Source organism: Dromiciops gliroides, chromosome 3, assembly GCF_019393635.1.
Source record: "Dromiciops gliroides isolate mDroGli1 chromosome 3, mDroGli1.pri, whole genome shotgun sequence".
Lineage (NCBI taxonomy): Eukaryota > Metazoa > Chordata > Mammalia > Microbiotheria > Microbiotheriidae > Dromiciops > Dromiciops gliroides.
The window spans coordinates 274266005-274289204 of NC_057863.1; the positions used below are offsets into that span (position 1 = coordinate 274266005).

General features: G+C 39.5%; 1 protein-coding gene across 1 annotated transcript; it reads left to right on the forward strand.

The window, feature by feature from the left end:
* The first annotated feature begins 1978 nt into the window (after nt 1-1978).
* On the forward strand, nt 1979-20057 carry FUNDC1 (FUN14 domain containing 1). The gene is made up of 5 exons (XM_043998786.1): nt 1979-2136; nt 3533-3689; nt 12522-12597; nt 18111-18239; nt 19426-20057. Exons 1-5 carry the CDS (start codon nt 2109-2111, stop codon nt 19501-19503), a joined length of 468 nt encoding a protein of 155 aa, XP_043854721.1. The 5' UTR covers nt 1979-2108; the 3' UTR covers nt 19504-20057.
* Nucleotides 20058-23200: the final 3143 nt, after the last annotated feature.

Here is a 23200-nt window from a genome sequence, read left to right on the forward strand (position 1 = left end):
CGCCACCCCCCCCAATAGAATTTCAAAACAGTTTTTCATGGTGAGTCTGTCCTTGAATTCATTTGGTTGGCTTGCAGGTGAGATCAATGTTATTCCTTATTTCTCACTCGCTAGTTTGCAGCAGGTTGAGGATCTAAGGTACTGTCCACTTCTAAGAACTAATATGGCTCACTCCCCACTCCCTGGTTTACTTCTCAAACTAGCTCAAAGCAACAGCTTCACCAAATGACATAATAGTGAACTATATATAGCATTCCTTGTATAAACTTTGGACATACTTTTCCCCACAAATAAATATGGTATCTTATGGGTACAATGGACACAAACTTAAGAGCACAATCATAGTGGTCTACACGTGTGGCCAAGCTAACAGTATGTCTCCAAATATTACCCTGAAGGCCCTTAATATCCTTTCTTTTAGTGTGGAATCTAGGTCTTTGTTGGGTTGGTCAACTGAGCTCCCACATCCAGCTTCTCATCAAAGCTCTCATTATTTTTCCAGTTCTTGAATTTTTGCTAGGGGTCAACTCTAAAAGTACATCCACTAGATCTCCCTTGAATTCAAGGAACAACCTTTAAAATTACACCCACTATAGTGCTCCAGAAATACTAGGGTTGGCTGTTTTAAAGGTTTCCAGGGGTGTGGTCAATTATTTTTCAGCCAATGGCCAGGCTCCCTTTCAAATTCAGACAAGAAACTTGTTTGCACCTCATAAAGGTATCAAGAGGTGGGGCCACATTTTTTGCATTTAGTTTAGCAACTTGTTATTATTCTCTTACTGTCTGTGACTACATTAATGATGCTGGGGGTTAGCAACCAAATCACACTACCCCCCCCTTCCTCCACCTTAATATAATCTCACGGGGCTTCTGAGTGAGGAAGTCAGCCTCATTCTTCCATCTTTTCCATGTTCTCTGCTGCAATTTGTTTCACTGATTGATCTGCCGATTTCTTTCTGCCTGCCTTCTTACCACTCCCACTCCACTTACCCTTTTCCCTACTCTTCTGTCTTTTAAATCAAAAGAACTAGAAGTAATCTCTCTATTTTTGTTAGGAAGATCTATGTAGGCTTCCAGAGAAGGCAAAAATAAATACCCTGAAGGGATCGGGAAGCTTTGATGGTGGGGGAGGGGGCGGTGGCGAGAGGAGGATTGAAGTCTGTGCAGGTGGAGGGAATACACAGATCTTTCCAAAGATCAAATTAAGGAATTTGGTTGTGGTTTCACTGGGCTCCTTTTGTAGAGAAATAGAGTCAATATCTGAAGAGACTGGGGCGGGCAGTAGGGGAACAAAGAAAAAAAAGGGGGCAGAGTTAACCTGCTTCCTTTGGGTGATATTTTAGCTTAGTTTTCAAAATCTACCCATAAAATGCTTTTTATGTTTGTTTTTTAAAAAATGTTTTCTCAAGGCACTTTCCTGCAGGTCTTGAATTTTGACCACTTTGAGAAAGAAAAATGGAAGAACGTGTGTGTGGGAGGATAGTAGATCATTATGTTCATTATCTCCTATTTATCTTTGCTTTGTATATATTTGTTTGCATGTTGTCTCTCCTTTAGATTTTGAACTCTGAGGGCAGGGACTGTATTTTACCTCCTTTTGTATCCCCAGAGTTTGGCACGGTGCCCGTACACATACATACTCGGCGCTTAATAAATAAATAAATATGTATTGAATTGAACTGAAGTGTCCCAAACATCTGGCCACTTCCTTTCTGAAGTGTCTGCAGGGCCACCAAAACGATCGCAGGAAGTGGGGGAGGGGGAAGGGAGCCAAGGCGCAGCGGGGAAGCGTCAGCTCTGCATGCTCATATGCTCGGGTCACCAAGACTACAATTCCCATAAGTCTCTGAGGCCGAGCACAGTTGGGGCTAGGTACTTCCTCCGGCTCGCACAGTTTACGCTTGCGCAGGAAGCCTTATGCCGGGGGCGGGGCAGGGGGCAGGAAGAAGAAAAGGGCTGGATAAGGAGGAAGACAACCATAGAGTTCGGACTTCTCCCGCTCCCAGGGTAGAGCGGCCCCTAGAGTGGTGGGGCGAGCAGCTCGAAGAGGGGGGCTCGTAGGGGCGGGGGGTTGGGGGTCTTTTTGACAACAGGCCGCCGGCGGGATCATGGCGACCAGGAACCCCCGTGCCACAGGTGAGCGGCCCCGAGGGGCCCCCAAGACGCCAATCGAAGCAGAAGCTGCCGTCATTATGTCCCTTTTATCCTTCTCCCCCATCCCTTCCTTGAGACCCAAGAGGGGGCTTCTCACACACCCTCCACCCCCGCACCCCTACCCGACGGCCCAACGGTCCCAGCTACCTCCAGACACGACCCTTCCCCACAACTCGGACCTTTCTACCTTCCCTCCCCCCAGGATTCTCCCCTCCCCCTCCCATTGCATCCTATCTGGACCTCGAACCCATGAATCCTCTGCCCCTTCCCCCAGGCACTCAGCTTCACCCCCTTTGGCCCCCCCCACCCCCAAAATACCTAACCACCCCGTCTTTCTGCCCTGGAATTCCTCTTCCCCCGAGCGTCCCCCGGCCCCTCCCCCCTCTCTATTTACCCTCTTCCGTATTGGTGCACATCCTTCTTCCCCGTCTACACCGCCCCATCCCCCGCCTGCCAGCTTTCTCTGCAGACGGAGCCCCAGCATCCCCCAACCTCATTTATCCTTGTAGGGGAGCCTTCCTGGTCACTGAGGACCCCCCCCCCCCTACACACACGCACCCCGTCTCATTCCCCGCCCCTCCCCCTATTTTTTCCTTGTACCCGCTTCCCTCTTCTAGGACACAAACCAATACCCCCCCTCCCCCACATAAAGCACGTAGGCCTATCCACCGCTATACAGGGTGTCCCAAAAGTCTTAGTGCAGCTTTAACTGCCCGAGTCCTGTATTTGTTCTTTACCAACCCTTTCTTCCTCCCCTCCAAAAGAAAAACAAACACCTTTTCTCTCCCTCAGTTTAAGTTCCTTATAAACTACAGTGCCATCCTTCTGGACTGTTTATAGTTATTTCAGCCTCTCACATCAGCATTTATCTTTCTCTGATTCTGGGCAATCTGGATTCCTTGAATTGTTTGAAAAAGAAAACTTCATTTTGCCGTTCCCATTGCACCTGTCACTCTTTTACTGTAAGGCCTACCATCAATTAACAGATGCTTTGCTTCAGCATTACTTCCAGAGACATACTGAATAGGGCTGATGAACACTTTGGCCATTTCACTTCCTCCTTCCAATTTAACTTCCCCCAAGTTTCACCTGGTGTTTCAGTATATCTTTGTGCTAGGTAAACGGGAATACTGCTATCCCCCTTTTACAGTAGGGATTCAAAGATCAAGTTGTATACATAGATGTGTATCTTTATAGAGAGACAGAGAAAGATACATATCTCTCTTGTATCTGGAATTAGACATTAAAACACAAGTTTAAGAATTTTCAGAAATGAACATTCTACTAGAATTAGTAATTTTAAAAGAAGACTGTAAGGAACATTTCTTGGCTTTTGACTGAATTTAATGTCTGTGTTTTCATTTTTTCTCTCTGAAAGAACATGACAGTGATGATGACTCTTACGAAGTGCTGGATTTAACAGAGTATGCGAGAAGACATCACTGGTGGAATCGTGTGTTTGGCCACAGCTCTGGACCTATTGTAGAGAAATATTCTGTAGCTACTCAGATTGTTATGGGTGGAGTTACTGGATGGTGAGAATATAATTTTTTTTTTATCTTGTAGGATGTCAGTGACTTGGCAGAACAGCCTTAGAGACCTGGATTTTAAGCCCTGCTTCTAAAACTTTGTGGCTGTGTGATCAGGGATAAGGTTCTTAACCTTTCAGTGCCTCTAGGCATTGAAACATTTGGTTTGAGGCTATAATGAAGAATTTTTTCTGATGTTGATTTTTAAAAGTAGTTTGCTCATAGATGAAATCAAAAGTTAGGACCAAGAAATAGTTAACTACTCTTACAGAGCTGCCTTTTTTTTTTTTTTTAGTAAGGCAATTGGGGTTAAGTGACTTGCCCAGGGTCACACAGCTAGTAAGTGTTAAGTGTCTGAGGTTAGATTTGAACTCAGGTCCTCCTGACTCCAGGGCCGGTGCTCTATCCACTGCGCCTCCTAGCTGCCCCAAGAGCTGCCTTTTCAATAAAGTAAGGTGTATGTGAATGGTAAAACGGCACATTAGCCATATTCATAATTGTAATATTTTCATTTGCAACCAATGTTATGAGTTTTTTGATGTATAGTAGTTTGGCTTGGGCTTTTAAGTGAATAGTGGAAGTAAGGGATCCATTCACTAGTACTGCTAAATTTATTATGTGTTCTACTAATTATGTCTTGGAAAAATTATTTATAATTGCTCATGCACTGAAATAACTGTCTTAACTTCTCACCCATGTTAAGATAAATACCTTGACTTTTCTTCCTACCGTCAAGTTTGAGGTAGAGGTAACTGATGTTTCCTTCTCTTCCCTCCCAATCAAGGGATCTTTGAGGTGGGACCCCTAGCCAACTGGTACTATATCTCCACTCTTTGGCTTGCAAACTCTCATCTTCTCTTCTAATTCTGTGATTAGGACTGCCTGGCTGCTTAACAAAATCCCTCCTCCCTTCTGTTGACATCCATGATCCATTTCAACCTTTCTCTGAGTCCCTGTCTGCTTCTGCCCCCTCTTTCTATTAAGTTCTGAGGAACTGCCATTTTCATTAACAAAACTTACTTTCATAGACCTTTTCTTGGCCACAATCCTTCCATCTTCTTGCACTCAAAGACACCTGGCTTTCCCCAGAAGACACTGCATCCCTGGCCACCCAAACCATATGTACCTTTTTTTCTAGCCTCTGATATTTTAGACCAGGATAAGTTCCTTCTATTATGCTAGATCTTCCCTCTGCTCCTTCTATTATGCTAGATCTTCACTCTGCTGCTATCACTCAGCAATTGTTCTTTCTTTTATGTCCAGTGCCCTTTCAAGTTCATAAAATCCAAATAAATCGCCCTTTCTAAATCCTGTTGGCATTTATTTACTAGTGCATAGTTTATTAACTGGTTCACAATCTTTCTGCTACAACCCCTGACCTTATACTTGGCATCCTCTCAACCCCTGCTGGCTTCCCATTTCACCAACCTCAGCTTTTGTCATCACATGTACCTTAATTCTATCTTGGCCACACATGGTCACACCCATTATCTCACCATCACCCATAAGTGTTCAGTCTTTCAGATCCAGAGCTCTGCAATGCTTTATTCCATCAATTCCTGTACTTCCATGTATCCCCTTAATCCTCCTAAACCTGCCCTTTATCTTTACTGTGACTTCTTTTCCATAGTCCCCTGCTTTCCCTAGCCATCTTCTCGTCTCTGGCCTAACATTATTCAATTTCTGGCCTTCAAACCTATAAATAACCAGTCTGTAACTCTCAAGTATCTTTCCCTCTTGTCTTATTGCCAGTTCCTTGCCAAATCCCATCTCTCTCTCTCTACTCCTACTAATGTAAAGAATTAATTGTTATTTGAGGGTGCCCCCTGGCCTGGGGATCTGCAAACAGCACGGTGCTCCACCCGCTGGTTGTAGCCGTTGCCATGGCACTGGCACCTCATGTCATCACCACTCGCAGACACCTACCTAGGCCTGGAAAAATTATAATGATTGGAAGCCTAGTGAGGGCAGTCATGTGACTGTCAGAACGGCCATCCAATTGGCTGGGGGATGTGTGGGGTTTTCTGGGATTGGGGAGGAGAATTCGCTGTTGTAGCTGGAAGCTGGAAGGTGACAGTAGTGCTGCTGTGTATTCTTAGCTGATTCCTGGGCGGTGGTATTTTTTCAGGTTGTATAATTTCCCTTTCCCCATTTTATTTCCTTTCTCTTGATCCTACTGATCCTGTTTTTTTTTTTTTTTAAGTTCGTTCTTGTTAAAATAAATCTTGTTCTGTTTTGAGGGAGGCTGCCGGTCTCCTTCCTTGCCCCAATATTGCGGCGAGCCACTTAGCTAATACTCACCAATTAAAAATTGGTCCCCACACTTACCTGCTAATAATGCAGTTTTGGAGGAAGTCATGTAAGCTTGCTGATAAAGGTCTATTACAAACGTGTTACTTAGTCTCAGCTGGGGCCTCTCTGCTATGTCGCTATATTTTTATTCTTCCCTAATTGATTCTAGTGCACTCTTCCCAGTGGCTTTTACAAAACTTTTTTATTTACTTTAGCCTCATAGATCATTCCTTTCCTATGCTCTCATGACCCTAAAGGACTTTGACTTAAAAAATAGAGGCACCCTGCCATAAAGTTCCTTCTTTTCTAACTCCTAACCATCATGACATCATTTCCTTTTTTCTTCTCCTTTGTCTCTGATGAGGAGGCTTGTCTCTTCTCATCAAGGCCAACCTCTCAAGGGTGTCCCCTTCCTTATCAAGGGTCTCCTCTTTTCTCCAGCCTTTTTCCTGCTGCCTACAAATTTTTATGAGTCTGCCCAGCTTTAAAAACTTTCATGTGACCTGTTTCCCCTCAACCTTTTATCTTATATCTCCTCTCATAGCCCTAGTTCTAGAAAAAGCTGTTTTATACTGCTTACTTCTATTTTCTCTCATACCTATTTTTCTACCTCTTTCCATCTGGCTTCCAACCTCACCACTGAACTAAAATTCTTCTTGAAAATTACTAATACTCTTTTAAAATATATTGTTATTGATATCTTTTGGTTTTTAGGTTGCCTAGATTTCCTTTTCCCTTCTTCCCAAAGAGCCATTCCTTACAACAACAAAAAAAAATATTTTAAAAAAGGGGAAGAGAAAAAGAAATGAAACAAAACTGATCAATGCATCAAAAAAACTGACGTGCAGTATTTCAAACCATTATTTTAGTATAGCACAGTAATGTTCCACTAATGATCTCTTAATCGCTAAATATGATGGCCTACTATCATTCCTCATCCTCCTTGACCTTTCTGTGGCATTTGATGGTGTTGGCCATCTCCTTCTGCATAACATTTCTCATCCCCAGGATCTTTGGCAAATGTCTGAGGCCAGATTTTTTTAAGCTCCTTAGGGAGGGGGCTTCTTTTCCCCTGCCAAATTTGTTTTTGTTTTTTTTTTTATCTCTAGTTTATAACACTGTGTATGCACTACATGTGTTTTTCAGTCATGTCCGACTCATTTTACAGATGAGGAAACTGATGACTTCCTCTGGATCATACAGCTAGTAAGTCTGAAGCCAGATTTGAACATAGGTCTTCTGACTCCAGGCCTGGTACCTTAGATTGGTTGGATCTTTTTTAAGGATGAGGTCTAAAATATATAGGAATATCTATTCTCCATTTATTTTATTTTTTCCAGTTACATGTAAAGGTAGTTTTCAACATTCATTTTCATAAGATTTAGAGTTCCAAATTTTTCTCTCTCCCTTCTTTTCTTCCCTCTTCCACAAAACAGCAACCAATCTGACATAGGTTATATATGTACAATCTACAAGTACTCTTTTTTTTTTTTTAAGTCTGTGTTCAATCAATAGTAGTTCTTTTTCTGGGAGTGGATAGCAAGCTTTATCATTAGTCCCTTGGGATTGTCTTGGATCATTGCATTGCTGAGAGTAGTCAAGTCATTCACAATTGCTCCTAGAACAATACTGCTGTCACTGTGCATAGTGTCCTCCCAGTTCTGCTCACTTCACTATACATCAGTGCATATGAGAGTCTTCAGGTTTCTCTGAAATCATCCTGCCCATCACTTCTCACAGCACACTAACACTCCATTAAAATCATATACCACAGCTTCTTCAGTCATTCGCCAATTGATGGACATTCCTTTGATTTCCAATTCTTAGCTACCACAAAGAGTTGCTATCAATATTTTTTGTACAATTCCCCCCCCCCCACTTCTCTTTTTCACAATTACTATTAATTGTTTTCCTCCATCCTCTTTCCTTCCCCATGATATTTACTCTATTATCTATCTTCTTTCACCCTATCCCTCTTCAAAAGGGGTTTGCTTCTGTTTGTCCCCTCCCCCAATCTGCCCTCCCTTCTTTTGCTCCCCCCCCCTTCTCCTTTATCCCCTTCCCCCTCCTATTTTCCTGCAGGGTTAGATAGATTACTCTACCCAATTGAGTGTGTATGCTATTCCCTCCTTGAGGCAACTGATGATATTAAGGACTTTGAGCCTATTCTGATGAGTGTAAAGTTCATTTACTACCCTGCTCCTCCCCCATCTCTTCCACTACTCCATAAACCCTTTCCTGTTTCATGTGGGATTTCACCCCATGCTACCTCTCCCCTTCCCCCTCCCCAGTACATTCCTCTCACCCCTCAATTTTACCCTAAATATGTCATCATGGGGCACTTAGGTGACACAGTGGACAAAGCATCCACCCTGGACCCAGGAGGACCCCAGCCCCAATTTGGCCTCAGACACAAGACACCACCCACTTCACGACCCCAGGCATGTCATCCAACTCCAACTTTTTATGGGTCTCTAGGGTCTTTGAAAGTCAAATTTTCCATTCAGTTCAGATCTTTTCATCACAAATATCTGAGAGTCCTCTTTTTCATTGAAGTCCCATTTTTTTCCTCTGAAAGATTATAATCAGTTTTGCTGCATACGTTATAATCCCAGTTCCTTTGCCCTCTGGAATATCATATTCCGTGCCCTCTGATCCTTTAATATAGAAGCTGCTATATCTTGTGCTATTCTGACTGGAGCTCCACAGTACTTGAATTCTTTCTTTTTTGGCAGCTTGGAATATTTTCTCCTTGACCTGGGAGCTCTGGAATTTGGCTATAATATTCCTAGGAGTTTTCCTTTTGGGATCTCTTTCAGGAGGTGATTGGTGGATTCGTTCACTTTCTATTTTACCTTTTGCTTCTAGAATATCAGGGCAATTTTTCTTCTTGGAAGATTATGTCTAAACTCTTTCCTTTATCATAATTTTCAGGTAGACCAATAATTTTCAAATTATCTCTCCTGGATGTATTAGGAATATCTATTAACAAATGCTGAATGCCTTGTAGGTAATTAAATTATTTTGTACACATAGCTGATTTAGACATTTAGTTTTACTGTATGGTTATAAAAATGACTTTAAATACAAGTGTATAAATTAGGAGCCTTCCCCATAAGATCTTGGCATTTTTCCCTCTGTGCTAACCATTTTGAATTTTGTATACACATTGGGCAACATTGTGTTTATCTCTTATGTCTTTTAGAAAAAACAGATCTTTCTTTTCAAGGTTTCTAGCTTTTCCTTACCATCATTTCAAATTTTGAGGGACCCATAAAGAAAAACTAGTCATCTTCACTCAGACACTTTGATCATTTGATAGGAGAGGAGGACCGTGTCATTCCTTTTTACATGTGCCAGATTCTCGTTAGATTACATCAGAATACATGGAGGAGTGGAGCATATTTACACAGTTCATTCCATAGGCTTCTGGTGGGAATAAGGAAGCACCAATTTTATACTCTCTTCATCCTGTTGGCTAGGGGACCTTTTAATGTAGGGCCTTAGCCTAGGTTTTTAGTGTGGTTTGCTTTGCTTCTGTTGGCTCTCTTTGGATCCTCTCTTATTTTGGTACAATGTTGTTAACGTGAATCTGAGTCGGTGTGTAGGTGGATAGGAATGGATCAGAAAAAATCAGAAGCATTTGTCTTTGGAGATGACAGTAAAAGAAATTAACTTGAAAATTGTTGGGGCATAAGCTTCAGGTTTTGTGCTCAAATGAATGTTATAGTAAGGTTATTTCTACGCTTTTAGAAATAATCTCAGGTCATTTAAATACATGGTTAAGAAAAACTTAGTTGAGATCTCTTCTAGAGTCAAATTCCCAGAGGTCCTACTAGTTAAGCCTACCAGTATCAGGAAAAATAAATAAATAGAGTTTTATAGTGAGAGAAGTGATTAAAAAAAATAGACCATATATTGGTGTTTTGAAAATGTGTAGGGTTATTTTTGTTAAAGATTTAAAATTTAACAACATGTTAAACTAATTATGGAGAATTGAATTTGAGAATAATATAATAGCAAATGTTTTATGATTTAAGTTGTGCTGTATTACATATGTGATCTTATTTGAGGTAGGTGTTGTTATCCACATTTTACGGATGAGCACATTGAGGCAGATAGTGGTTAAGTGACTTTCCTAGAGTCATTCAGCAAATATCTGCGGCTATTAGTATGTACAAAAAAATACATAATAGGCACTCATTTAACCAGTTCAGATTTTAATGTTACAGTGGATCTATTTTGTCCCTTTATTTTTAGGTATAAAGATTAAACAGATTATAGATATACTAGCCCATAGTTAAGTCCAGTTGTCACAACTTAAGAATTTGCTTTAGGCTCAGCCAAGGATTTTTGAAAGGTTGGTGTGGTGAGGGTGATTCTTATCCAAACCAAATTTATTTTCTTTAGAAAATGAGTCCACCCAGCTTAAAAATTTAACAAATTTTTTTTAACCTAAAATATAGGTTCTTTTGGTATGTAGAAATAACACATAAAACACTTTAGGATTTACATGGTTTTCTTCACAAAAACCATGTGACAGAGTGCTAGTATTTTTCCCATTCTAGAGGTGAGGAAACTGACTTAGTGTAGTTATTAATGATTTAGTGTCTCTGTAGCAGGGGACATCTCCAGTGGAGTACTCCAAGGGTTTTTGCTTGACTCTGCTGGTTATTACTTTTTTCAATGACTTGGTTAAAGGTGTAGATGGTATGCTTCTGACATTTGCATATGACACCAGGTTGGTTAATATACTGGGTGACAGAAAGAATATTGACAGACTAGAATATTAGGCAGAATATAATAAGATGAAGTTCACTAGGGATAAATGTGTATATGTTGTATTTATGTGTATGTATATGTGCATGCATGCACACACCCACGAGGGAATCCTGGTTAGACAGCAGTTCTGAGAAAAGATTTGGGGTTTTTAATGGACTGCAAGTTCCATATGAATGAGCAACATGATGCAGCAATCAAAAAAGCTAATGCAGTCTTAAACTGCATTAAGTAAGCTCTTGCTTTTAGGAACAGAGTGCTAATAGTGCCTCTGTATTTTGACCTCATCAGACCTCAACTTGTGTTCAGTTGTAGACACTGGTTTAAGAAGAACATTGATTACCTGGAAAGTGTCCAGAGGAAGACATTAAGTTGGTAAAGGGTCTTGAATTCATGTCATATAAGGATCATTTGAAGGAGCCTAGGCATGGTTAGCCCATAAAAGAGGAGACAGTTATTTGAAGGGCTGTCATTTGGAGGAGGGACTTGTTCTGTTTGGCTGCACTGGGCAGAGTTGTAAACTCTGTGTAAATTACAAAAAAGACAAATTTAGGTTTGAGGTCAGGAAAACCTTACTAATGATTAGAGCTCTCCAAAATGGAGATGGGGTCGTCCTCTGAAAGTCTTCAAACAGAGGCCACTTGTTAGGTATATTATAATGGAGATTCCTTTCTTATAGGTTGGCCTAGTGACTACCTAGGTTCCTTCCAGCTCTCAAATTCTAGGTTTATGATTCAGAGAATTTGTTCCAGTCTATTTGAGCATCAAGAGGACTTTGTAGAAGAATTAGGCTAGTCCAGTAGGCCTTTACTTGGGGTGTTTAAGGAAAATCTTTGTGGCTTAATGCTGAAAGTACGGAGGGGAAGAAGGAAGTGATATGGTATCCACTCATCAAACTGGGTTATTAGCAGGTGATGCCTCCAAGATACAATGAGGAAAAATGAAAGGGCTTTAGCTAGAGATTTTGCCAGTGCCTTTGGGAGCAAAGTAATCTTTAAGACATGTATAAAGGAGAGAGCCCATGATTCACCAGACTGTGAAATGATAGGTTATGATGGATAAGATTTGTGTGTGAAGGAGTTAATCATGCGGCCTTATCTTGTTTATGTATTATGATGTACTACAGAGATTAAGTACAATAGTATTTCAGAGAAGGGAGAGATCTCTGTTGGCTTAAGTAAATTTAGAGATTTTCCTGGAGGAGGTGGAGCTTGACTGAACTGAACCTTTTTTTTTTTTAAAGGATGTTGAATCTTTATATGGGGAGATAAGAAAGATAGAAAGCAACCCAAGGAAGGGGTCAGAATAGCATGAGCAAAAGAAAACAATGATTTTGGGGGCAGCTAGGTGGCGCAGTGGATAAAGCACCAGCCCTGGATTCAGGAGGACCTGAGTTCAAATCCGGCCTCAGACACTTGACACTTACTAGCTGTGTTACCCTGGGCAAGTCACTTAACCCTCATTGCCCCCCCCCCCCAAAACAGTATGAGCAAAGTTAGGTATGAGACTGTGTCCCATAAACAATGTGAAGAAGCAAGTGTGCCTTTTGCAGAGTAGAGACCTAAGACTGGATAAGAAGGATGGGTTGGCATGTACAGTATCTTATTTCCCAGGCTAAGGAATTTGGATTTTTATCTTGTACTCAGGGACAATCCATTTAGGGACCCAGTAATAGAAAATAGAAAGCTGCCTTTAATAAAATGAACATTTTCCCCAGGAAAGCCACAGAATTATATTCTTTCTACTTTTCTTTTTTTTTTATTTTAGGTGTGCAGGATTTTTGTTTCAGAAAGTTGGAAAACTTGCAGCAACTGCAGTGGGTGGTGGCTTTCTTCTCCTGCAGGTAGGTGATTAGTTTTTTTGTTTTGTGTAGCCATTCCTTAAGTTCAGCAGGTGAGTGAATTTACGCAATTGGAATGAAAAATGAGGTTTCTTCATTTCCTTTTCCAAACAACTATAAAGATGTATACTTTATACATCTTTATAGATATACATCAGTACACTGTCTGATAGTCATATCTATTTCATATACGAATACAATTGAAGATCAAGTATAAGTCAATAAGCATTTATTAAGCATCTACTATGTGCTAAGCGCTGTGCTCAGTGCTGGGGATACAAAGAAAGGCAAAAAAAAATCCCTTTTCTTTCTTTCTTTTTTTTTTTTTTTTTGCAGGGCAGTGGGGGTTAAGTGACTTGCCCAGGGTCACACACCTAATAAGTGTCAGGTGTCTGAGGCCAGATTTGAACTCAGGTCCTCCTGAAACTAGGGCCAGTGCTTTATCCACTGCACCACCTGGCTACCCCCTAAAAAATCCCTTTTCTTAAGGAAGTAATAGTCTAATGGAGGAGAAAACATACACACAAGTATGCATGGGGGGCAGCTAGGTGGAGTGGTGGATAAAGCACTGGCCCTGGATTCAGGAGGACCTGAGTTCAAATCTGGCCTCAGATACTTGACACTTACTAGCTGTGTGACCCTAGGCAACTCAGTTAACCCCTCATTGCCCTGCGCCCCCCCCCAAAAAAAAGTGTGTGTGAACAAGATATATACAGAAGAAGTTGGAGATAATCTCAGAGAAAAGGCAAAGAGTATGTTTTGGGGAGTAAGGTATAAAAAGACTAGAAGGGTAGGAGGGAGCTGGTTATATGAAGAGCTTTGAAATCCAAACAGAGCATTTAGTATTTGCTCCTGGAGGTAATAGGAAGCTGCTGGAATTTGAGTAGAGGGGATGACATGATCAGACCTTCACTTAAGGAAAATCACTTTAGTGGCTGAATGGAAGATGGATTTGAGGCAGGAAGAATGACCAGTATTAACCATGAGGTGATGAGGGCTTGCACTAGAGTAGTGGCATTGTTGGAGGAGAGCAGGGAACTGTGTTTGTACAGATGAAATCAGCAGGCCTTGACAAAACCTTGGTTAGGGGAGATGAGAGCTAGTGAGGAATCCAGCATGGCTCCTAGTTGTGAGCCTGAGGGACTGGGGGCATGGTGATGACTTCTACAGTAATAAGGAAAGTAGGAAGAGTGGTTGGTTTGGGGAGGGGGAATTCCGTTTTGGACCTGCTGAGTGTTAAGTTTATAGGACAGCCAGTTTGAGACATCTGGTAGGCAGTTGGAGATAGGAGATTGGCGGTCAGCAATAAGATTGGGTCAGGAAAGGTAGATTTGAGAATCATCAGCTTTGAAAATGGTGATTAAATCTATGGAAGTGGGTGAGATTGCCAAGTGAAGTAGTATAGAGGGAGAAGAAAAGAGGACCCAGGCCAGAACCTTGAGGGACACCTATAGTTAGAGGGAGTGATCTGGAGGCAGATCCAGGAGAAGGAGTGGTCTCATAGGGAGGAAGAGAATGAGGAGACAGTGGTTTCCTGAAATCCTACAGAGAAGAGAGTATTAAGGAGAGAGTGATCAGCAGTGTCAGAGGCTGCAGAGAGGGCAAGGGGAATGAAGATGGAGAAAAAGGCCATTGAATTTGGCAAGTAAGAAGTAATTATTAACTTGGAGAAAGCTGTTTTGGTGGAATGATAATATCAGAAGCCAGATTGTAAGGGATTAAGAAGAGTGAGAAGAGAAAGTAGAGGTACCTGTATAGGTGACCTTTTCAAGGAATTTAGCTACAGAGGGCAGAAGAGAAATAGGATGATAGCACACATGGAAAGATCAAGTGAGGGTTTTTTGAGGATGGGGAGGACATGGGCATGTTTTTTAGGCAGTAGGAAAGGAGCCTTCAGAGAGAGAGAGATTGAAAATAAGTGAGAGACTGGGAATGCTAGAGAGGAAGCAAGTCTGGAGGAGTTGGGATGGAATGGCATCACTTATGTGATGTTTAAAATCTAAATTGTGGTCTCCTTAAATCAGAAGCTTCAGCTCCAGTCTAGTCTAGAGTTCCAGCCTGGTTGGGTTCTTCCTGAAGTCCTCCTCCAGGAGCCTGCTTTAATCAGGAACACCCTAGCAAACTGTTTGTGGAAGCTTTTTATAGATCTGGAACAGGGGTGGTCCTTACACACTGCTTCAAGATGATTGGTTGGCGTCATCCAAATCCATTGGTGTTCTCAAGTTGACTTCACAATCTAGTTTCTGAGAACAATACCTTCTTAAGGGATAGCCAGGTGTGATTACAATCCAATTAACTTGAAGTAGGCTTAATCAGCAGTCAATCACTCTCACTTTGAAGTCTAGATTAATCTCCAGGTGGGTCTTTGAGTATCTGCTAAATCCCATTATTTCATCACACTTATACAAGTAGAGTAGTTGGCCTTGGTGAAGAGTAAGGTCATTTTGTCTTGTGAGACAGGGTGAAGGAGGAGATGGTGGCAGAAGGCACCTGAGTGATAGGAGATAAGGAAGAGGGAATTTACAGTGAATGGCCTCAGTTTTTTTCCATAAAATAAGAGGTTCTCAGCTAAGTGAGTTGGGGGAGAGGGCTCCATGGGAGGTTTGAGGAGGAGTGAGAAGGTTTGGAAGAGCTGTGGAGAGTGGGGCAGTGAATTGATGAAGGAAATAGAGTAGGATTGTCTAGCAGCAGGCAAAACTCCATTGAGGTTGTGCAGTGGGCCCATCAGAATGGGTGAGTGTTTTTCTCTACCTTTGTTCAGCAACACGTGTATAGGGATGAAGGTGACAAAATGGTGGGAGTGATCCAAGGCTGAGGTTTGCCTGGGCATAATTGGTGATGAAGAGGATTCAAGAGAAGAGGACATTGTGTAGTTAAATTTGTTTACCAAGGAGTCAGGATGAGATGGGGAGATGGCTTAGAAGAGAAGTGAGGGGTTAAGGATTGGGAGGTCATAGTGGGAGAAAGAGTACTGTTATGTAAGAGAAAGCAGAGGGAGAGGTGTTGAAAAGACAATAGATTATGGTCAAATAAGGAGATTTCGGAATTCTTGAACATGGAGGTAGTACATTTGTGGGTAAGCAAGATTTAGGGTATAACTATCTTTGAGTGTGACTTAGGTGAAGTGGCTTCTTGGCTTCCAAGAATTCATGTTGAAAAAACCATATTGGATCAGAGTTGGCAAAATACAAAAACAGTGGGTAAAAGCAGCTCAGGGAAGGCAAACAAATTTGAACAATTCACAAATGATTAGAGATTATCTAGATTATTTATATTCTAATAGGGAAAGGGAAAAGAGATTGTTTTTCCTTTTGGAATTCCACTATGTCCAAGAGTTTGGTGATGAAAAATGAAAGTCAAACTATAGAATTTGGTATTAAAAAACACAATAAACAAAAAAATGATGTAATCAAGAAATAATACAAACAAGAGAAAAAAATCATACAATGCCGGTATGATTTGAGTCCAAGTTGGATACTGCTAGACATTTTTGAACTAGATCATGACTTTTCCTGGTAAGACATATATACCTAGCATTTGACCCAGACCATCCACCAAGGATAGGTTTAGTGGAATTTTATTCTATGACACTTGATATCATGACTGAATGAGAATTAATATTTTAGTTAGTAACTACCATATTCACTGTAATGCAGGCCTTTGTTAACATCACCTTCCATATCTGGATTGGATTATCAAATGGGAGAGCTAGCTGCATCAATGGCTACATATATGTAATATGTACATACAAATGTAATATAAACAAATTATGACTATAAAGTAATGTATTTTGTTTTGCGTTTTTTTTTTTTTTTCTGGAGGTGGGGAGGGTTAAGTGACTTGCCCAGTAAATGTCAAGTGTCTGAGTTGGATTTGAACTCAGGTTGTCCTGAATCCAGGCTGGTGCTTTATCCACTGCGCCACCTAGCTACTTCCTAAAGTAATGTATTTTGTGACTTAATAGAACCAATTTTTTTAGTTATATGTTGTTTCTTTGTGTATATGAAACAAAATAATGGATAATTTTCCTGATGTGTGTGTGTGTGTGTGTGTGTGCGCACGCATCCGCACATAAAATAAGAGGGTTCTCAGCTAAGCGAGTTGGGGGAGAGGGCTCCACACACACACACAGATGTGATGATTCTGGAATAAGGCCTACATTCATACTCTTCAGATAAAAGTGATGTGGTCATGGGCAAATCTCTTTAAGCTTCAGGTTCTAAATATGTTTTTAAAAATGAAGATAATACAGTATCTACTTTACAGAGTTATTGTGAGACTTAACTGTTAGCACATTTCATTTGTATCTTCTAAAATATATATAATTGTCAGCTAGTGTTAGTATAATGATAGCTCCTTAAACATTTCTAGCAAATGGTAAATATTTTATGAGTCTGCTAAATTTGCAGTTTAGGGTATTTTTTAAAATTATACTTGAGTAAAGTTGGCAGGAAGAAAACTTATAGGACATATTTTGATTCCCTATAAGTTAAAAGTAAAAATTATAGTCAAATACATACACAAAATAGATATGTCCCGTCATAGGCTCTGCATGATAAGAAAGAAGTAAAGAAGATAAAGCAGCAAATGTAAAATTTTCAATTTTAAGTAGCAAATCTTTTTGGTTCCCAGATTAGACAAGTTCCTAAACATTGAGCTTTATCATCAATTGAGTGCCAGCTATTTAGAAGTTTCTGCACCACCCCCAAAAAAGAGTTGACCTTCCACTTGATCTACACATATTCTTTTACATTGTTTTCATGATGATGTAGAAGAATATAGAGAAGTATTGTAGATAAATGCATTCTTCGGCGGGTGACATTGATAGAAGAAAGTCCAGAATTCATAATCATCTTTTGTGTATGACCTGAGATATTTTCATTATTTGAAAGGCCCAAAGAATTGGTTTACACAGAATGTATTCTAGAAGAGGTTCTTAATAGGTAATATGACTTGGTTATTTACTGCTAGTCTGATTGTCATCTTTGATTTTGTTATGTAAGTATTCTAAAGTGCTCCTGTCGACACACAAATATTTTCTCATCCACAAATATAGTGGTAGCTCTGTTCTATCACATTGCATTCCTTTTTTTGTGTGTGTAATAAGACTTATATGGGATTTCTTCAGTGGAAAATTAGCTAGAGCCTACTTTTGCCCCATTTTTACATTTTACATTCAGAAATCAAGTCCATTTAAAATGTGTAACTTTTTTAAAAAGATGTATAACTTTGTAAACATTTAATATCAAGTCGGTTTTTTTTCCTCTTCAGATAGTAATTGGATACTCGAGTATATTTCCACAATGTCCAGCTCTCTTTCCCAAAAGAAGTGTTAAAGGAGTAACTTAGAATATTTATATCATAGCAAAACCTTCCTATATATAAGCATCATAGGTAGCCCAATTTAGTAACATGATATTATTCAGTAGTAATATCAGCAACAATGGAACTTTAATGAGTGGCTGAGCAGATCGACTGGTTTAATACCATTTTATGATTTTGTTAAATTTTCCTAGATTGCCAGTCACAGTGGCTATGTGCAAGTTGACTGGAAGAGAGTTGAAAAAGATGTGAACAAAGCAAAAAGACAGATTAAAAAAAGAGCAAATAAAGCTGCACCTGAAATCAATACCGTCATAGAAGAGGTAAGATTTTGTATATGAGGGAATTTTTTAAATGAATTATAAATTTTATATATATGGTATTTGCCTCCCCGCCAAAATTTATTTTATTTTGCTTTCAAGATATCATGAAGATTGAGTAACATTTGATATAAAATAATGATTTTTTAAAAAGCATATGCTTTAAAATATTCTGAATTTTTTTCTATATTAATGAATGTATCAAAACATTTATTAAGATCTTACTGTGTGCCAGGCACTATGTTAACCTCTGGGGATACAAATACAAAAAAAGTAATAGGACTTGTCCTCAGGTAGTTTATGTTTTATTAGATGGAGACAAAAAATGTAGGGGAATAGTCATCAGGGAGACATCTTGGTAAGGGGAATGACAGGGATGGCTATTTGAGCCAGTCAGTCAACTTCCTTTCCAAAAGCTATGGTACTAAAAATTTGGTCACTGTCCCAAGCTCAGTATCGTCTCTTAGTTGAAGTCAACATAAAATGAGCCTAACACACTAATTCATTTTACTGATGTTCATAAGTGTATTTGAGCACTTAGTGGTTGCCTATCTAAAGCTTTTTCATCCTACATGTTTCTTCTTTATTCCCAATAAAATGGAAGTGTGCACAATGTGGGAATTTATTTATTAGTTAATATTGCAGTTGGACTTTAGTGGGTCTAGTGATAGAATTTATTTTCTCTGAATTAACTAATTTGAAGAGCTTCATCAACACATTTGTGGTATGGTGCTGAATTTTAGTGACACAGTAAATCTTGAAGACCATCTTCTAAATCATTAGAAGGGTTATTATCTGGGTCAGTGAAGGGATTACCCACACTGATTAAACCACAGGTCTTTGAAGTGAATTGTTGGAGATGATGGGCAACGAATGACTTCTTAGGACAATCGTACAGTCTTTAAGAATACTGTCCGTAGTTACCATGGTGCCCAAGGTGCCCTGCACTAAGCCCAGTACTTTTGAAGTGAAAACATAAGAGTCTTGTATTTTTGTAGATGCTTATGTCTCCCATTTTCTAAAATTTGATTCTCTAATATCCAAAAGCTCTGTGAGAACCTATTTTCATTGAAAGTGAATAAGGCAAAAAAAAAAAATTAAGTGAATAAGGATAGAAAAAGTCAAGTAGTAATTATATTTTATTTGTATGCAATTAATAAAAGGATTCCTTTTTTTCTTTTTCTTTTAGTCAACAGAATTTATCAAACAGAACATAGTGGTATCCAGCGGATTTGTAGGAGGATTCTTGCTAGGCCTTGCATCTTAAGGACATGAATGTTGCTGTCTTGATGGATTCATTAACAACAAAATCACTGGTGACAGTGTACTCTTTTGCAATGTAGTACCAGTCATCAGATTCTTCTGGGCAAGAAGATGAATTAGTTGGACAACACTGAAACTTACATTTTAGGCTTTTGCCTTCTGAAGCTTGGCAAACTAGGTTTTGCTAAAAAATAAAATAAACCGTGCAGTATATATCGCATTTCTGGACAAAACCTGGCTAACTTTCATCATGACTTTTTAATCCTGTGCCTGTTCAGAAATTAGCATTTTTAATGTTGGTGTGTAGATATGTAATTGTCTTGGGAAAAGGACCTTCTGTTTGACATTTTACCCATTGAATTGCTATTTTTTCTTTATTTAAAAAGGCATTCTCCATAGTGCTGTAGAGTTAAATAGTGCCAATAATTAAATGATATGTATTATAGTTTGAATATCAACAGATAAGAAATCTGTTTGCAATAAATTGTAGAATTGTAATGTACTTTTATGGAAGGATTAGAAATACTTATTAGAGATATTAAAAGCAAATTAAACAGACTCTTCTGTTGCTGTTTAGTGCTATTTTTTAAAGATTATTTTATTTTCCTACAAACATAGTTTATTGGACTGGTCTGATTTCATAGTGTAGGGAGTTCCCAGTGAAGAAACTACCTCCATTAATACAGGTTGGTGACTGCTCTACTACTTAACCTTTCAGTGCCCCAAGGCGGCAAAGTCAGCCAGGAGGTATAACACCTCTCTATACACTATGCTGTGCTGCCTATTTGCTTAAATATCCATGGATGTTCTATTCCTTGTGTCCCAGATACCTTTTCTTCCTCATTAAGTTTTTTAAGTCATATTCTTAAAAACACACCTTACTGTATATATACTTTTATCTTTGGAATACATCTGTTGGTTTTAATATTGTAGGAAGAGGGAAATTTGTGTTTTGGAGAGGGTCACCGGAATGTAGACATGGAAGGAGGCTTTGAGGTCATCCAGGCCACCACCCCACTTATTTTGCGAATGTTACAGATGAGAAAACAGAAAAACGAAAGGCCGTATGATTTGCTCAAAGCCACACAGATAGCATGTAGCAAGGCCCCATGGTCGGGTTTAGGTTATCTGACTTCAAGTCCATTGCTCTTTGTTGTGCCAGTGATTTAATTTTTGTCTTGAATATGATCATAGATCAGAGATTTAGAGTTTGAAGAGACCTTAGAGATCGTCTAGTACAAATCATTCACTTTATAGATGAGAAAACTGAGGCTCAGGGAGATTAAATGATTTGCCCAAGTTACATGGGACAGCTAGATGTCACAGTGCATAGAGTATTGGGCTTGGAGTCATGGAGACCTGAATTCAAATCTGGTCTCAGACACTAGCTGGGCAAGTTATTTAACCCTGTTTGCCTCAGTTTCCTCATTTGTAAAATGAGCTGGAGAAGGCACTGGCAAACCACTCCAGTATCTTTGCCAAGAAAATTCCAAATGGGATCACAGAGTCAGATAACAACTATAATGACACAACAACAAAAAAGATTTCGTAGGTAGTAGGCAACAAAAAGAATATTTGAACCTAGGTCCTCTGACTACATACAGATTAAATGTTTGTTTCTAAGAATAAGACTAATTAATCTAGTCCCCTATTTCACACAAGGATGTGAGAACAGTTTTCAGTGTTTAATAAGGATACTGCTATTTGAAGAGCATTGATAGTCTTATAATTGTGAAGTTGTAGCTAAAGTGAATAGCTTGGTTGATCTAATTTGAAATGTACAAATATGAATAAAATTGCAAAAATTTCTGACTATTAGCATCATTAAGTTGAACCTTGAGGCATCCCATTAGTTTCTTGTGGGGAATGAGTACAGTACACATAATTAAAGAAAATTCCTTGGGACCCTACCCTGTTCTAAAAAAGCATTATGAACTGTTATATCTGCATTGGGTCTAGATTAAAAGCGAGGGAATTTAAAACAGTATAGTATGTGTTCAGAGTACATAGATGTAATGTATTCAGGCTCATTTCCCTTTCAATTTTCAGGTGCTTCCTACTGTGTTTTCTAGTTTATTGTTTTACATTTTGTGTAGCATTAAAAAGTGGAACACGACTTCTATGATTGGTTATGATCTGATAGCTGTCATCATGAGAATTATTTTCATGTTGTTCCTCAAGTTTTTTCCTTTAACATCAGCGATAGCCTCAGGTATGAGGCCAAATAAACTCCATGCTTTATTAATCTGAAATGATTACACTTGTAAACACTTCTTTGGGTGCTCTTTTCTGTTGCTATTCCCTTAACAAGTTTTTATTTCTTGGGAATAAGTAGACATGGATCCAAGATGTCAAAATATGATCAGAACTACAAAAGGAACTTTTGCCTTCCTTGTGTTGAGCTCTTTAAATATCAGTAAAGAGTTCTCATTTGACATTGTGATACAACTCAGATTTTCCTTTTTAGAACAAAGGGTGATGTAGCAGGAGAAAATCTGTAAAGGCCATCTAAATCTTCATTCAGTATTTATCTATTCATTCATTCATCTATTCATTCATTCATTCATTCATTCATTTATTGGGCAGGGCAATGGGGGTTAAGCGACTTGCCCAGGGTCACACAGCTAGTAAGTGTCAAGTGTCTGAGACTGGATTTGAACTCGAGTACTCCTGAATCTAGAGCCAGTGCTTTATCTACTGCACCACCTAGCTGCCCCAATAATTATTTATTATTTCAAAACAAAACATGATTTATTTTAACAAGAACGAACTTAAAAAAAAAAACACAAACAGGATCAGTAGGATCAAGGGAAAGGAAATAAAATGGGGAATGGGAAATTATAATACCTGAAAAAATACCACCGCTCAGGAATCAGCTGAAAATACGCAGCAGAACTTCTGTTGCTTTCCAGCTTCCACCTAGAATGCCCAATTCTCCTCCCCCAAACCTAGAAACACCCCACACAGCCCCAGCCAATGGGATGGCCGCTCTGACAGTCACATGACTGCCCTCACTAGGCTTCCAATCATTATGATTTTGCCAGGCCCATGTAGGCGTCGGCGAGTGGTGATGACATGAGGTGCCAGTGCCATGGCAACGGCAGTGCCATGGCAACGGCTACAACCAGTGGGTGGAGCATTGTGGGGTTTGTGGAGCCCCAGGCCAGTGCGCGCCGAGGCATAAAAACCTCAAATAACAATTAATTCTTTATAACACCTAATATATGATGTATAGGCAAAGAAGTAAAATTAATGGTCCCTGTTCTCAAGGTTTAGTGAGACAAAACATAAGTCTGAAGTATTAAATAATAAAAGAAAGTGTGACATCACTCAGGGTAAGGTGTCAGATGAGTGATAAGGGTAAATGCTAGAGAAATCCATGCATGTGAATTAAAATTTTTAAAAGAAGTTTAATAAATTCTTTGCTTTTCCCTACACGTTGTTGAACATCTAAATAGGAAGGAAATATCTACATAATTGTTTAGCTTTCATGTGTTTTGGGTCACAGACTATGACAGTGAAGACAGGGTAAGGCAATATGTTAATATTTAGTAAGATACATATGTTAAGTTTATTGAATTTAGAGAAAGGCTCTTTTAGTCTTTGTGGAGGACAAGTCAATGCCAAGGCTAGAAAAGACTTGTTTTATCAGGTGAAGGAAAGACTAGGCATTGGTATCCTTCTTTTTGAAAACTTCAACT

Excerpts from the sequence above, each read along its gene's own strand:
- FUNDC1 (XM_043998786.1), top strand. The coding sequence starts at position 2,109 with ATGGCGACCAGGAACCCCCGTGCCACAG. Across the intron at positions 2,137-3,532 it reads CAGGAACCCCCGTGCCACAG|AACATGACAGTGATGATGAC; the intron begins GTGAGCGGCCCC and ends TCTCTCTGAAAG. Across the intron at positions 12,598-18,110 it reads GTGGCTTTCTTCTCCTGCAG|ATTGCCAGTCACAGTGGCTA; the intron begins GTAGGTGATTAG and ends AAATTTTCCTAG.